This window comes from Myotis myotis, unplaced genomic scaffold, assembly GCF_014108235.1.
Source record: "Myotis myotis isolate mMyoMyo1 unplaced genomic scaffold, mMyoMyo1.p scaffold_m19_p_11, whole genome shotgun sequence".
Classification (NCBI taxonomy): domain Eukaryota; kingdom Metazoa; phylum Chordata; class Mammalia; order Chiroptera; family Vespertilionidae; genus Myotis; species Myotis myotis.
Window position 1 is genome coordinate 21,003,580 of NW_023416315.1, and position 14,883 is coordinate 21,018,462.

Consider the following 14,883-nt stretch of genomic DNA (forward strand, 5'->3'; position numbering starts at 1 on the left):
GTCTGTGTAGGAGGGCTGTGAGGAGCTGCTTACCAGGCCCAGGACAGTGCTGCGTGGTGCATGCTCTGGACTCATATGTGTGCAATGCCTAGGGACCAAGATGATGGTAGCACTGTGTGCTGGAACCGCTGCAATGTCCCTACAGCGCCCTCTACTGGTAAATCCTAGCATTGAGCTCATTGTAAAGAAGAAATGCTTCAAGAGCCAGTTTGGAGTTGAGCCACCATCAACTGATAACTGGCACAATCCCAAATTCCAATGTAGCCAGAGATGTTCTGTCTTGTTGAGAAAAAATGAGAAACAAATAAAAAAAGAGCTGATTTCCCTCCAAGGGCTCACTCTCTCTTTTGTAACCGAAGAATCCATCAGTGCTGGCAGTATAAAAACTAAGTCGCAATTTAAAATTGAGTTCATGAGAGAGATGGATTTTGACAGTTTATTTTAAAAATAATCAGTTATTAAAATCAGGAAATACTAGTCTTACAAAAGCCATCTCTCTGATGATTAAGATTAAAGACATGCATATTGCATGCCTTTTTACATTATTTCTAGCATATTAGCTTTTCACCTCTCTAAAAACAGATGCTCTAGGTCTAAAAACTCTTATGCTTCTTGTTTGTAGGCTTAGTAAGAGCAAGGGACAATCATATTTAACAAACCTCAGTCCATTCTCCCATCAGCATGCCATGGAGTTGCTCACCTTTATACTGGATGGCAACAGCTGGCTCCCTCCGTTAAGCATCAATGAAATTATTCTTTGGGTTTTTTAACTTACATCTTTTCATGTCATTGTGCTCCCTCTGGACCCTAAATTATAAGAGTGGGTAACTAGGAGTGTTCAGTGAAGTGTGTCTGCCATTCAATGTTATGCATAAACTTATATGTTTTGTGTAATTTCTTAAATAGAAGCTTCAGAAAAATGAACACACTGGGAGAAATGTTCACGGAAAATTAAAGTTGGCAGAGGTTCATTTTACAAAATGGTAATACAGGGGAGCCCTATTATTGAGCAGAAAATCTGCATTGTAAGGCCTATCATAGCACCACCATCTAACAGTAATGATGATAATAACTTTTTTTTTTAGTGTTGGCTATGGCCAGGCATGTCCTCAGTGCTTAACATTTATTGTCATTTAATCCTCACAAAACCCACATATGAGGCACGTACTAGTCTCATTCCCATTGTGCAAATAGGACTATTGAGGCAGAGGGTTTTAAAAACTTTTCAAGACTACCTCGTTAATAAGTACGGTGCAGGCATTTCAACCTGGGCAGTTTGGTTTCAGAACTCTCGCTCCGAACCCCTCTATACCATACTTCGCACAGGATGGGTGGAATTGATTCTTTTTCAATGCAGCAGCAATCTGACGAGACAGAAATAAGGCTCAGATGTTAAATGCCAAGTGAAATTTGGAAACCCAGAGAAACAAGCTGAGCACTGCAAGCTGACTTTCACCTTAAACTTGCCTTTACCTTTTTATAACTTCCAGGGCCACAGAAGGCAACACCCTGGACCCACCCAAGCTAGCCAGCATGATTAATGAAGACTCCTCTCTCCCTGGAACTGAAACCCCTCAACTACATTCTCTTGGTAATGCGAGGGTGGAAAAGAAATACAGGTTTCTCCAAGGAAAATTTTCTGACTTAAAACTTAGAGCTATGTGGAGGAGCAAAAATAAATCTTGGAGTATTTGTAACCTGAAGACAGCTCAAGGATTTACAGCGAGAATTCACACTAGCTGGATAGTCAGAAAAACATTAAACTAAGAATTAAAGAGGTACCAGGTTGGTAGTCTCAGCACCTAGCAGAAAAACAAATGCAAATTTTTTGTGGAGGAGCCCACTTTAATTTGACCATAAAGAACCCTCACAGAGAGTTTCTAAAATATATTAGCTCCCATTCAAAGACCTCAGAACATTAGAAAATAAGTCATTGTAAAAGAGAGTCAGCAGAATCAACCTGCGAACAATGCAGGTATTGAATTTATCCAGCACAACATATAAAGTATGTTTTCTATGTTTCAAAATGGAGGGAGAGGTTGAAACATGTCTAAGGAGCAAGGTATTAAAGTGACAAAGATATCCTGAGAAAAAAGAAAACATAAATTATATAGATAAAATAGTAATTGAAATTAAAAGCTCAAAAGGCAGTTTAATGACAGATTAGACAGCATTGAAGAGAGAATTAATAAACTGGAAGATAAGATTGAATAAAGTGTTCAGAATGTATTATTATGGGACAAAAAAAATGGAAAATATAGAAGAAAGGCTAAGAGACAAGGAGAATAGTGAATTTTCCAGAAATGATGAAAGATACCAGTCCACATATTCAGAGCACCCAGCAAATCCCAAATAAGATTAAAAATCTTAAAGAGATCAATAACTAGATAGTAAAACTACAGAACACCAGGACAAATAGAAGATCTTAAGTAGTCAGAGAGAAACAATAAATGCAAGAATTGAGGGGAATTTTTTAAAATTTTACACTAACTGCCCTGGCTGGTGTGGCTCAGTTAGTTGGAGTGTCATCCAGTACACCAAAAAGTGGTGGGTTCAGTTCCCAGTCAGGGCGCATACCCAGGTTTTGGGTTAGATCCCTGGATGGGGAGGATGTTTCTCTCTGTCTCTCTCCCGTCTGCTCTCTAAAATCAATTTTAAAAAAACACAAAACACCATTTTTTTGTTGTTACACTAACCAGGATCAAAGAAGCCAAAAGTTGGTTCTTTGAAAGGGTTAATAGAATTGACAGTCCTCTCTCAAGATTAATCAAGGAAAACAAAAAGAAAAAAGTGACAATAAACATTATTAGTAAAGGGAAAACTGTATTATCTACAGTTAGGGCAGACATCTATACTAATAAAAGGGTAATAGGCTAATTAGACCAGATAGACCAGACGTTTTCCGGACGTCCTTCCAGACAAAGCCATGGTGGCAGGCGCCAAGGCAGAGGCAATTAGGGGCGATCAGGCAGGCAGGCAGAGGCAGTAAGGGGCGATCAGGCAGGCAGGCAGAATGGTTAGGGGCGATCAGGCAGGCAGGCAGGTGGGCGGTTAGGAGCCAGTGGTCCTGTATTTCGGGAGTGATGTCCTGGATTGGAGAGGGTGCAGGCCAGGCTGAGGGAACCGCCCCCCTTCCATACACGAATTTCATGCACCGGGCCTCTAGTTTAAATATAATAAAAGAATATTTTGAACTAATTTAAGGCCAGAACATTTTAAATCTTAGATGGAACAGACAAGTCCTTATTAAAACTGACTTTAAAAACTGCCAGGGTAGCCTATCACCCTTACAAACAGGAGTCAAAAACCTTACCACAGTGAAAACAAAATACCAGCCCCAGGTGTTTTTACCGCATAGCTTGGTGAGGAGTAAATGAGATAATACATATCAGGTGCTTTGATATGACTTGTCACAATAATGAACACTTAGTCAATTTTAGCTGTTGTCATTCCCTAGGCGTATTTGTGGGCTCTCTCTTTAGCCTGTACTGAGATCTAAAGTAGAGTATAAAATGTCTAAAAACCTCATCAGGCAGACACATAGGTTAGAGTCATGGATGTACTTTTACAATAATCAGGTTGGAATCTTCCTTTGACTACCAATTCCTTTTTTAGGGAGTGTTTTTTTGTGTTTTTTTTACCAAGACGTGGGTCACTGGTAAAATCCCACCTGTCCCCTGAACCCCTCTTTAACGAATGGCAATCACTGGGCTTTACAGTCACTTCAATGAGGAAGGTCACAGACAATGATTCCCTAGGAACTAGCTTTAATTTTACTTTCTATTGTTGAGAAATTGAGAAAAAATAGCCACATTCATGTGAATTCTCTTTCAGGTGTTCCAGAACAAATTTAGTGACTTAACATTTTTGCATGTTCTAGGATAGCAGCTCAAAAATCTTATCCCTGAAAGGCACAAAACATTTGTATTGGTATTTATTCATAAAATGTAGTATAAATTGTCCTCGAGTTAGAGATGGGTGTGTTTCCAAATGTCATCATCAGTGACTTACGGCGTCATGGAGATAAGGGGGGCAGACTTGGGAATGTGCTTCGGGCGCACACTCCGGGGGACGAGGGTGTGCGCTGGGAATTGCTAGGATGCGGAAGACAAAGAGAAGGGTAGTGCTCAGCCACTCTGGCTATTGCCAAAGAGTAATCCGAGCCCCGTCCGAGGTTAAAGCCGGGGACCTCTCCTTATTTCATAAGCTGTGTTTGCTTTTCACTTAATCCACTGGTTTAGCTCTTGTGACATGTGTGGACATGATTCTTATGGAGAGAAATGTTTGGAATGATTTATTCTTCTGTGAAATTTCATGCTCACATTCAGATAATGCATTCAGTCCAGCCTACACAGGCCGTTTTTTGTAGTGTGTGGGGTTTTTTGTTTTTTTTTCGCAAATAGTACAAGAAATGAAGCTGCCTTTAGTGTATCGTTGCCCTTTGCATTTTGCAGTTAATTTTTATAAGTTAAAGACATGCCCTCCCAGGAGCCCCATCCACAATGGAGCTGCTCTCTACTGTCATGTACACGTGCTGGGAACTGTCTCCTTCCACTAATTAACTTGCCTCCTTTTACTAATTAGTGCTCATTTTGCTTTATTGCATTGCATGCTCCTTTTTTATTTTATTTTTTGAGACTCTCTAAATCAGTGGTTCTCAACCTTCCTAATGCCGCAACCCTTTAATACAGTTCCTCATGTTGTGGTGACCCCCAACCACAAAATTATTTTCGTTGCTACTTCATAACTGTAATTTTGCTAGTTATGAATCATAATGTAAATATCTGATATGCAGGATGTATTTTCATTGTTACAAATTGAACATAATTAAAGCATGGTGATTAATCACAAAAACAATATGTAATTATATATGTGTTTTCCGATGGTCTTAGGCGACCCCTGTGAAAGGGTCGTTCGACCCCCAAAGGGGTCGCGACCCACAGGTTGAGAACCGCTGCTCTAAATCATACTTTCTCTGCCCCTTTATCCTCTGCTCGTCTGTGGCTCAGTAGGTATTTATGGAGCCCTTACCTTGTAAAGCTGAGCTGGAGGCTTCAGAGGCTACTGTGATGGATGGACACTCTGCTTCCACAGAATGAAAACCAGAAGGGGCGGACAACCAGCACTAGCAGGCAGGAGATACGCACACAGTCGTGGTACGTCGCTTTCTGAGAATTCAGAGGAAGACGAGGTGACTGTCCAGAGCTGGGAGGCCTTGGGCCGGTTAATTAACACCTCTGAACTCTAGTTTCCTGGTCTAGACATATTGTAAGGGCTCGAAATGACTCATATAAAGCACAGTGTGTGGGAAACAAGCTCTCAGTTATGTGCCTACCGTGTGCCAATCGTTGCCCTTTGCATTTTGCAGTTAATTTTTATAAGTTAAAGACATGCCCTCCCAGGAGCCCCATCCACAATGGAGTCAAGTGCATGGGACAGGCTAGTGAGTAAACCAAAGGGCCTGCCTTGGTGGAGCTTATTCTGTGATAAATAGTGTTAGATTAAAAGGTTATTAACAAATGCATAGCAAACAAGTGTTCGTTGGATTACTGTTGTGTTATCCACTTGGAGGACCCTGGAAAGGGAGAGATGGATGGGTAGGGTTTTAGCAGTCCGAGATGGGAATGTGAACAGGGATGAAGGGAAGGGAGAGGAACTAAGATGCACAGAGTGTGTGGGGCCAGCCACTTGCCGGGCTGGGGGTCTGTAGACAGTCATAAACTGTGGAGAGCCGTCTGGGATTTGTAAGCTGGGGTGTGGCGTCACCAGATCTGGACTTTGGGCGGTTTTAACATGTTAGTGATGCAGAAAGGGAACTGGAAAGGTGAGGGGTTGGAATTTGGAGAGGTCAGGTCATTCCTTGCAAAAGTTTACTGAAGGGAATGAATTGGAGCCACTTCGTTATTCACTAAGTCTAGATTGGGAACTTTTAAAATAATTTTTAACACTCTTATTGACATCAAATACACAAATCCTAAGTGCACCCATTCATTTTTACAAATCTGTATTGCATGTATATCCATGTGAACACCATCTAGATGGAGATATAGAATAGGTCCAGTGCCTTTTTGGGGGACTTCTTACCCTGAGTGCAATGTGGACACCATTCGCTGTACCTGTTCCAGGGGAGGATGGTGGACCAGCCCACGGGGTAAGTCCTCCCCCGGCCCCTCCCCCCACCCCCGCCAGCCCCTTCTCAGTTTCCTTCCTTCCCCAGCAAGCCGGCTGCTGCGTTACCGCTATGGACAGCAGGAAGAAAGGCAGACGGTGTCTCCGAGTCTGCACCTCCTCCTGAGCTGACTTCTGAGTGGGCTATGGAAACACATTTGCACATTTACCCTAATGGCCCCAAGCGTGAGAGGATCACATTTTATACCAAGCCCTGGGGTTCTCAAAGGGAAACAGTGGGAATATTTACAAGTAGCTTTAGTGTGGCCAGAACATCCCCAAACAAACCACAAATAGAGGTCTTGTCAGCCAATGAATGAGGGGAGGGGTTGCTGGGTCTGAGCAGGGGTCCTCCAGGTCAGTGCAGTTTGCCAAAATAGTTGAACCATGTTCTCTTTATGCACAGGAAGGCGGCCCATTTTTATTCCATTTGCTGATAACGGCATTGCTACATGCTAGTTCAATGCTGTACATCAGCTGTTAGAAAAGACCACTGGGATTTGTCAAATGTAAAAGGGTAGATTCCTGAGGCTGCATTTCTTCAACTTCTGTAACTGTTGTGTGGTCAGTTTTATACCAAAGCAAATAGGACAGGCATTCTGTTTACGATAAATGGGATTGATTGAGCATCAAAGTGGCGTTTTGTTCTAGAGATACGTTGCACAGTCTTGTTCATATGTTTGAATACCTACCACTACTGAACTGGACACTTCAAAGTGGTTGAGATGATAAACTTAATGTGATGTACTTTTTGCCGCAATAGACACAAAATAGTCTCCATACTTGTCACTGTTTATTTGGGGAAAAAAGGATTCCTCAACTTTGGGAGTATCCTTTATTCTAAGACTGGGAGTCTTAGCATGATTTTTGCCTGTTTGATTTTAACATCTTGACTGATTAGCATATCAAGTAATCTGAAATAACGCAAAGCCACATGTTGCTTTTCTCACCTTGTGACACTGCAGAGACAATGGTTAATTTGTTAAATGCTCTTGGAGTTCCTCCTGTGCTGGATGGCTTTGTCATTTTCAAAGGAGGCAGGAGAAACCACTGGGTAGGCGAGGGCTTGGCGAGTAAAGGACAAATCTGTGTGCCACCCTCACGCTTCCTCCGCACCAATGGAAAGTGACAGTGTCAATTGGGATTACTTTCTTCCCGAAGTTTTTATAGTAGATTTTTATGCCTGCATTTCAATTATCAAATTATCAAATTGATTCCAGAAACTCAAATAAAACGAAAATGAAGTAGAGATGAAAAGGCATGCAGTTTCCTTGGTAATATTCAGTTTAGGAGGGGGGAGCACCCAATTTTTAATACGAGCAGTTTACAACCACTCATGGTTAAATGGTTTATAGGATTCTTTGTAACAAAAGGTGGTCTAATTACCAAGGAGGAGAGAATAATATAGCCAGGTTATTTACAATGTGTGACTTACTTAAATTATGATCCTGTTAACTATACAAAAATGACAAAAAGCAGAAACATCCGAGCAAATTAAACATTTTGGCTTTTTATTAATGATCTTGAATATAGGAGGTGTGCACAAGTTTAATTTTTTTCCCCTTTAAACATCACATGAGACCTGCCCTTGGGGTGAACCTGCAGTTTCAAAGATTCAGGGAACCAACTTTTAAACAAAACAAAACAAAAAAAATGAGCATATTTTCTTTTCCATTTGACCACACTAGTGTTTAGTTTCTACCACTAAACCACATGGTAGGGATTCTGATGTCCCTAGATCAATGTTAGGTGTGATTTCCTTCCTTGTAATTTTTGTTTTACTCTGAGTTACTAGTTGACTTTAATTGTTCTTATTTGCAGTCTTTAAATATTGATGGACTGTGTCATTTACAACACTGTTTTGTGGCATTGACCTTTGTAGGGAGCATGTATATGAATCCTAGGACATTTTCTAAGCTGTAGAGTAGGTGGGAGGGTGAGCTTGTTGGGAAGATGTGTTCGTTAAAAGTGAAAACAGAAGGAAAGTATGCAAAAGGGGCTGGAAAAATTAATATTCAGAAGCCAGTTTGCAGGAGAAAGTGTAGAATTCTACTAAACTAGAGATAATTGTTTATAGGAAGCACCTATATTCATTTCAAATATAACTAGTTTTTTTTAAACAAACAAACAAACAAACAACACAGTTTCAGAAATTTCCCAGAGAATTAATAACAAAAGAAAGCATATAGGAAATACTAGTAACTCAGTTAACAAACTTGCTTTAATGAGAGTATCATTACACAACAAAAAGAACACATTCTTTCAGTGTGACACAAAAATGGAATATGGATCAGATTACAAAAAGACTAGATTTCAAAACATATACACCATGAATAGGCCAGGTTCTTCAAACAAGATGCAGTGATTCTAGCTGTTAGCAACAAGGACAGCATTCCCCCAGTCTAACAACCTGGAAATTTAAAAATATTTGACTCTTGAACAATGTGGGTTTGAACTGCGTGGATCCACTTCTACACAGATTTTTTCCAATAAGTACTGTAACTGAATATTCTCTTCCTTGTGACTTTCTTAATAACTTTTTCTTTTCTCTCGCTTACTTTATTGTAAGAATACAGTATATAATGCATAAACATACAAAATATGTGCTAATTGACCGTTTATGTTATTGGTAAGGCTTCTGATCAACAGTAGGCTACTAGTAGTTAAGTTTTGGGACAGTCGAAAGTTTTATGTGGTTGGGCCAGTGTGACTGAGTTGGTTGGAGATATAACCAAAGGTTCGCAAGAATTTTCTATGCACCTATCTTTTTAGTTCTGAATATGAAAATTTAACAATTATGAATTATCAAAGTTGAACCAAAAAGGAACACATGAATAGAAAATAACCATAGAGGAAAATTACTCTTCCATTCATTCATTTGTCCGTCTAGCCATCCAACCTTCCATTTCCATCCTAACCAACTACCTAATTCTTTTTGAAAAGTAGCCAATCTGCCCTCCCTCTTAAATACCAGGTACGGATTTTTTTCCTGATGATTTGTATGCCCCCAAAGCACAGAGAAAGATAGGAAGCATCCAGGTTTATTCTGCAGACCAGCATAATAAGTCTCGTTACCTATACCAGACAAAAATATGACCAAAAAATATAGAGCCATCTCACTTATCATATAAGTGCAAACCACATGCAGTAAAATACCAAAAGAATAACACACTATGATATTTTACTCTTGGCCTAGGAGGGTATGGGTAGGCCACTATTAGGAATGCAGTGTAATTCACTCAGTTAATAGGATAAAATGCTAAATGTGATAAACATCAGAAGCAATTGGTGAAAAGCAATAAAACTGCAGTAAAAGTGATTCATCATTAGAATATCAATCAAGAAAAATGAGTATTTTTCCCATATGATAGCATTAACCACATATACAGTATTATGGAAAATATGATAACCTCTCATAATTGCATCAGAATCTATTAGAAATGAAAGTGAAATTAACAAAAAATATATATGAGACAAACAACAGAACTTCGCTGAAGTAAAGCACAGAGATGTTGATAAACAGAGATTCTTTCTACTTCTAGTTAGGAACTCAGTTTTCTAAAATAAGTTTTCTCCAAATTAATATAACATGTACGATGGCAATAAAATCCCAATAGAATTTATTTTTAAATCTTGACAAGTTGCTCCTAAAAATCATACAGAAGGATAAATAAGCAACAATGGCAAAGAAATATATTTAAAAGAAATAATTTGGCGGAATTTGAAATACGGGATTCTAAAACATGCTATAAATAGGTCCATAAGAATGTATGACAAAGATAAAACTTTCAGTAGGAAAGGATGGAATGGTTAATATATAGTGTTAAGTCAACCATCAATCCCTTTGGGAAAAATACATATTTTAGATCCCTGTTTAATGCCACACACTATATTTCAAATCTATAAAATTCTAGAAGAAAATAAAGCAATATATTTTTATAGTCATGGAGAAGGCCTTTAAAAGCATGACAAGAAACCCTTAAGTCTTAAAATGTTTAACAAATTCAGGTTCATGAAATTGTAGTGAGAGAAACTATAAATTATAAAATTAAAGGATGGATAACCAACTGGGAGAATATATATGAAGCATATGTAAGGGCTAATATTCAGGATTTATAGACAGTGCTCACATATTAGTATGGAAAGACCATGGGATAGGAAAGTGTGGAGATGATCTGACCAATCACATACAAAATGCAAATAAACATCAAAATACCTTCAATGTCATTTACCATCAGGGAAAAGCCACTGTTGGATTCCACTGTCATCTACCAGGTTGCCAAAAATTGAAATGACTGATAGTGTCCAGTGTGTGGGAAGGTGTGTCAGAAAGGGCATTCTCATACATCCTTGGAAGGCTGCACCTCTCCAAACATACAGCACACCTGCTTCTCACCTCGAAGTTCTGCTATACGAAGAAATTCAGTGCAGCAATGTTTAGGATAAAACTTGAGGACAGCCTAAATCCCTCCCTAAGGGAACAGGTTAAATAAAATTTGGAGTATCCAATGTATATACTAGTACTACCAGGCAGCCATTAAAAAAACAAACCAAAAACTAATTTTGTATAATTCGACATGAATAGATAGATGCCTTGTGTCAGCATAATGGTTAAAAACCCAGGTCTGGAATAGACTTGTCATGTACAAGCAGGGTGAATTTGAGCAAATTTTCTAATGATTTTAAACCTCAGTTTGCCCATCTGTAAAAATGGGGATGTTTATTATACCTCCTAAGGATTTGGTGGGAAGTAGATGGGATACTTCATGCACCATGCTGGGCGCAGTAGTAAGCACTCAACAAGAGGCAGATATAAATTGTGGTACAGACTGCTACGAATTTGCTTGTTCTTTGAAGAAGTTAGAGAAGGTTGCTCATCGCTGCGCTTGTTGGCATTAACCTAGGAGAGGTAGCAGGAGTTCACGGATAGTCACTTTCTAACTTTACACTTCTTTTGATTTGGGTAAATTAAAGAGTGATTTTTTTCACTTTTTAAAAATTGGCAAATGCTGGTTTGTGATTTTTAAAGCTGAGGGGAAAATTTTTTTTTTAATCCACATGTACCGTGAAGTGTCCCTAACAGCCTCAGTCTCACCACTGTTCCCGCTCTGATTTGACTACTAGCAGCTCAGTCTGTGTGGTGGTCACTAAGCTACTAGGCATTTCTTGTTCTGATTATAATCACTCCCCGCACCCCTAAAGGCTGAATAATCCGGAGTGCAGGAACAGTAGCAGAGAACGTTTCATCTCGGCTCAGCAGAGCTTTCCTCCAAGTCTCCCGCAGAAAGGTTTATTTGTTTTGTTTTTTTCCCCCTGGCAGCTTCCCCTTCATTTGTCATTCAGTCTGGGTTGACTTCCAGGGAAGTCAGATCCTGGCAGAAGAAAACATTTTGGATTTTCGGGAATATGGGCTCTGGGGCACTTAGCCATTCGGCTGCATTTCTGTAGACACACTCTGGCTGGCTGGCCTCCTCCTCCCCACCCCCACCAGCTGCCCCCCACCTTCTTTAAAGAGGCAGAGCAAATGAATTTCTTTTATGTCCCCTTAATTTTCACCTTCCTCTTTATCCTCCCAGCCTTTCTCCTTCCTTCCTTTCTACCCCTTAGGCGAGGCACTGGTCTCACCTCATTCAGACTTTAAGAGGCTGGTGACCCCTGGTGTCAACATTTCATCTCTTTCAGACAATTGAACTTCTTAAAGGAAAAGCTGAGGCTAAATTCCTGAGAATACCCCAGCCAATTGGGTTTCAAGTAATGCTGGGGCAGTGCTTTGTGCCCATGTGGTTGTAATGTCTCTTAATCTGTACCTACCTTCCCCCTTCCCTGGCCCCAACAAGTAGGTGGTGTGTAGAGACCTAGGCATTCTGCGACGATTATAACCTTTCTCATTGTACTGCCATAGTTAGCATCACCAGTAAATGACATCGTTTTTCATGACCATAGCAGCCTCCAGCCATAGATTCAGAAAGGTCAATTTTAATTAAAAACCAAAGAAAAATACATTTTGTGGGCGTTTTGTGTGGGGGTTTTTTCTTAGAAGAAGAGGTTACTGGCTTTTTTTGTAACTCCTGCTATCTTGCTGAACTTTGAGAGAATGCTGACAGACCTAAAATTCTCTAGCAGATCACGCCCTCAGCTAGGACAGTGCGGACACTTTGGAGGAAGGGGCACTCTCATCCTTGTGCCCATTCTCTGCTGGGGAGTGTCCCATGCGTAGGACCGACACATCCCAGTAAATTACCCTTCAAACGTTAGAGCAGAAGAGCTGTCAGATGGCCATCTTAGTGCAACTCCAATTTTGCAAATGTTGAGGACTAAAGGCTTTGCTTGACTTTGTCCATTTCTAGCAAACCTGGGTATGGCGCAATATGCTAATGGTATGCTAAGGCCACTCAACCGCTCGCTATGACATGGACTGATCACAAGGGGGCAGACACTCTGACCGGTAGGTTAGCTTGCTGCTGGGGTCCGGCTGATCAGGACTGAGTGAGATGGGCCGGACACGCCCTGGAGCCCTCCTGCGGTCCTTCCCCGCACTTGTGCACTGGTGGGGTCCCTTGGCCTAGCCTGCGCCCTTTCGCAATCTGGGACCCCTTGGGGAATGTTGGAGAGCAGGTTTCGGCCTGATCCCACAGGCCAGGCTGAGGGACCCCACTAGTGCATGAATTTATGTGCCAGGCCTCTAGTTTTATATAAGTGAATCATACAATATGTGGCCTTTTGTGTTTGCCTTCTTTCACTTAAATGCTTTCAAGGTTCATCCACATTTTAGCATGTATCAGTACTTCACTCCTGTCTATGCCTGAATAATATTCCATGGTATGACTATACCACATTTTGTGTATTCATCAGTTGATGGACATCATCTGGATTGTTTACACTTTGGGGCTATTGTGGAAAATGCTGCTATGAACATTTGTGAACAAGTTTTTGTTGGAATACCTGTTTTCCATTATCTTGGGTATATCCCGAAGAGTAGAATTGCCTGTCATATGTGAATTCTATGGCTAACTTCCTGAGGACCTGCGAGACTGTGTTTCCCAGTAGCCGTGCAATATTTTTAAAGCAAAGTTTAACTGACACTGTTTCTTAAAACAAACACTGAGCCATGTGCCAGGCTGTGATAACACAAAGATGAGTAAAAAGCAGCCCCCATTAATAGGCAGAGAGATGACCAGAAATATTGTTGGGCTTGACCTGGTGGAGGTGGGAGGTATGGGGCTTAAGGGAGGGCAGTTCAAACTCTGACTCTCAGAGGAGCTGGACGTGAGATGAACATTGGAGGCGGTAGGTCACATGGGGAGAGACGGTCTCACAACACTTGGGATTTTTGCATTCCAAGAGCACGTCTTGTGGGGTAAAGGGGGCTAATGGTCCACCATTAGCAGGCAGCCATCCTTTATAGAAGTCTATCTGCTAGCCAGATTGTCAGTTTCCTAGTTTCTTCCTTACCGACTTAGCTCCCCTTCTCAAGGTGAACCTTTATTCACTATCCCAATGTATTCCTTGTGATATGCAGGTCTTTTGCAGCAGTTTTATATCCCTCTTCTATTTTTGTAGGATCCTAGTACCCCAGAAGCCTCTGCCAGATAGACAAAGCACTCACACTAATAGTACAATACATTAGAGTGCCCAGGAAACCAGCAGGAAAACTGTTAACAAAAGACGCCTCCTACCAAGCAGTAGTGAAAGGATGGTTGTCATTTTGGTGGGGTTTTTCAACGATCATTACTTACTTTATCCTTCTACTTTGCTTCCAGCCTTGCCACATCCCTGGCCCCTAGTCACCCTATCTGCTACCAGTGCTATTTTTAAAATGCAAACTTGGTCATGTCAGGAACCCCACTCCACCATATGACACCCCAAATGTGCAAAACATCAATTCATCTTCATGTGCTTCGGGGTAAATGATAACTTCTAGCAAGACCTCCAGGGTCCTCTGTGGGGCACTGGCCACAGTCTCTTCTTCAGCCTCATTCTCTCCTCTCTCCTCCGCCCACCTTATGCTGTAATTGGGTGATGCTACTTGTTTCCCAAACATCACCCTCCATCTTGCCTCCTGGTCATCACACAGTGGGTTCCGTCTTTGAAATGCCATCTCTGTCTTCCAACCTTCTTAACCCAGCTCCTATTTGTCCTTCAAAGCCCATCCTGTGTGCCTTCAATACCTCCTTCTTCTTGGTTGTAGTGTTTACTTTTCTGCCCACCAAGAGGACTGTCTCTTTCAGGCACCCAGGATGTTATTTTCGTGCAGTGACCCCATCATCTTAGACTGGACTAGTAAACATGGTTGAAGACAGCACTTCATAGGATGATCTAGATTCTTGTGCCCAAGTAGAGAGGCTTTCTCTCCTCCTATAGGATGAGAGGGGAGCCATTCCTTGAAAGTCCAACCGTTGTTAAAATTACTCCTTAGCAGTTTTCAAAGAACATGGTCAGCATTTGTAGGTGTGAGAGTACTGACTGTTTTTGAGATGCTCAGGATGAGTTTTTAGGCTCTTTATTGTCAGATAGCTATGCTATAGGGGAACACTCTCCTCTGAAGATTTGCTAATAAAGGATAAGGTGGCCCTTCCCTAAATGTTGGCAACGATGCTCAGAATCAAAACTCTTGGCCCTTGTCTGTATTATAGTCATAATCTACAAATTCAAATAATCTGAAGTATGTGACAGTCTTTCCCTCAGGCTAATGAAGTTCAGACACAAAAATGTCTT

The 14,883-nt window shown here is 40.9% G+C and overlaps 1 protein-coding gene across 29 annotated transcripts in view; it reads left to right on the forward strand.

Annotated features, from left to right (window-relative positions):
- The window catches only part of JAZF1 (JAZF zinc finger 1), a 304,972-nt gene that overhangs the window by 111,901 nt on the left and 178,188 nt on the right, over positions 1 to 14,883 (forward strand). For 4 of the 29 annotated variants that reach the window (XM_036327772.1, XM_036327775.1, XM_036327766.1 and 1 more), the window contains one exon: positions 1,491 to 1,591. The exons of 17 other annotated variants lie outside the window; for them this stretch is intronic. In XM_036327772.1, coding sequence (XP_036183665.1) covers positions 1,534 to 1,591 — 58 coding nt within the window. In that variant the 5' untranslated portion in view covers positions 1,491 to 1,533. Of the gene's footprint in view, positions 1 to 789; positions 984 to 1,490; positions 1,592 to 5,009; positions 5,157 to 6,045; positions 6,152 to 14,883 lie in introns of those variants that run through there. 8 more of the 29 variants (XM_036327773.1, XM_036327769.1, XM_036327770.1 and 5 more) reach the window with 8 other exon arrangements.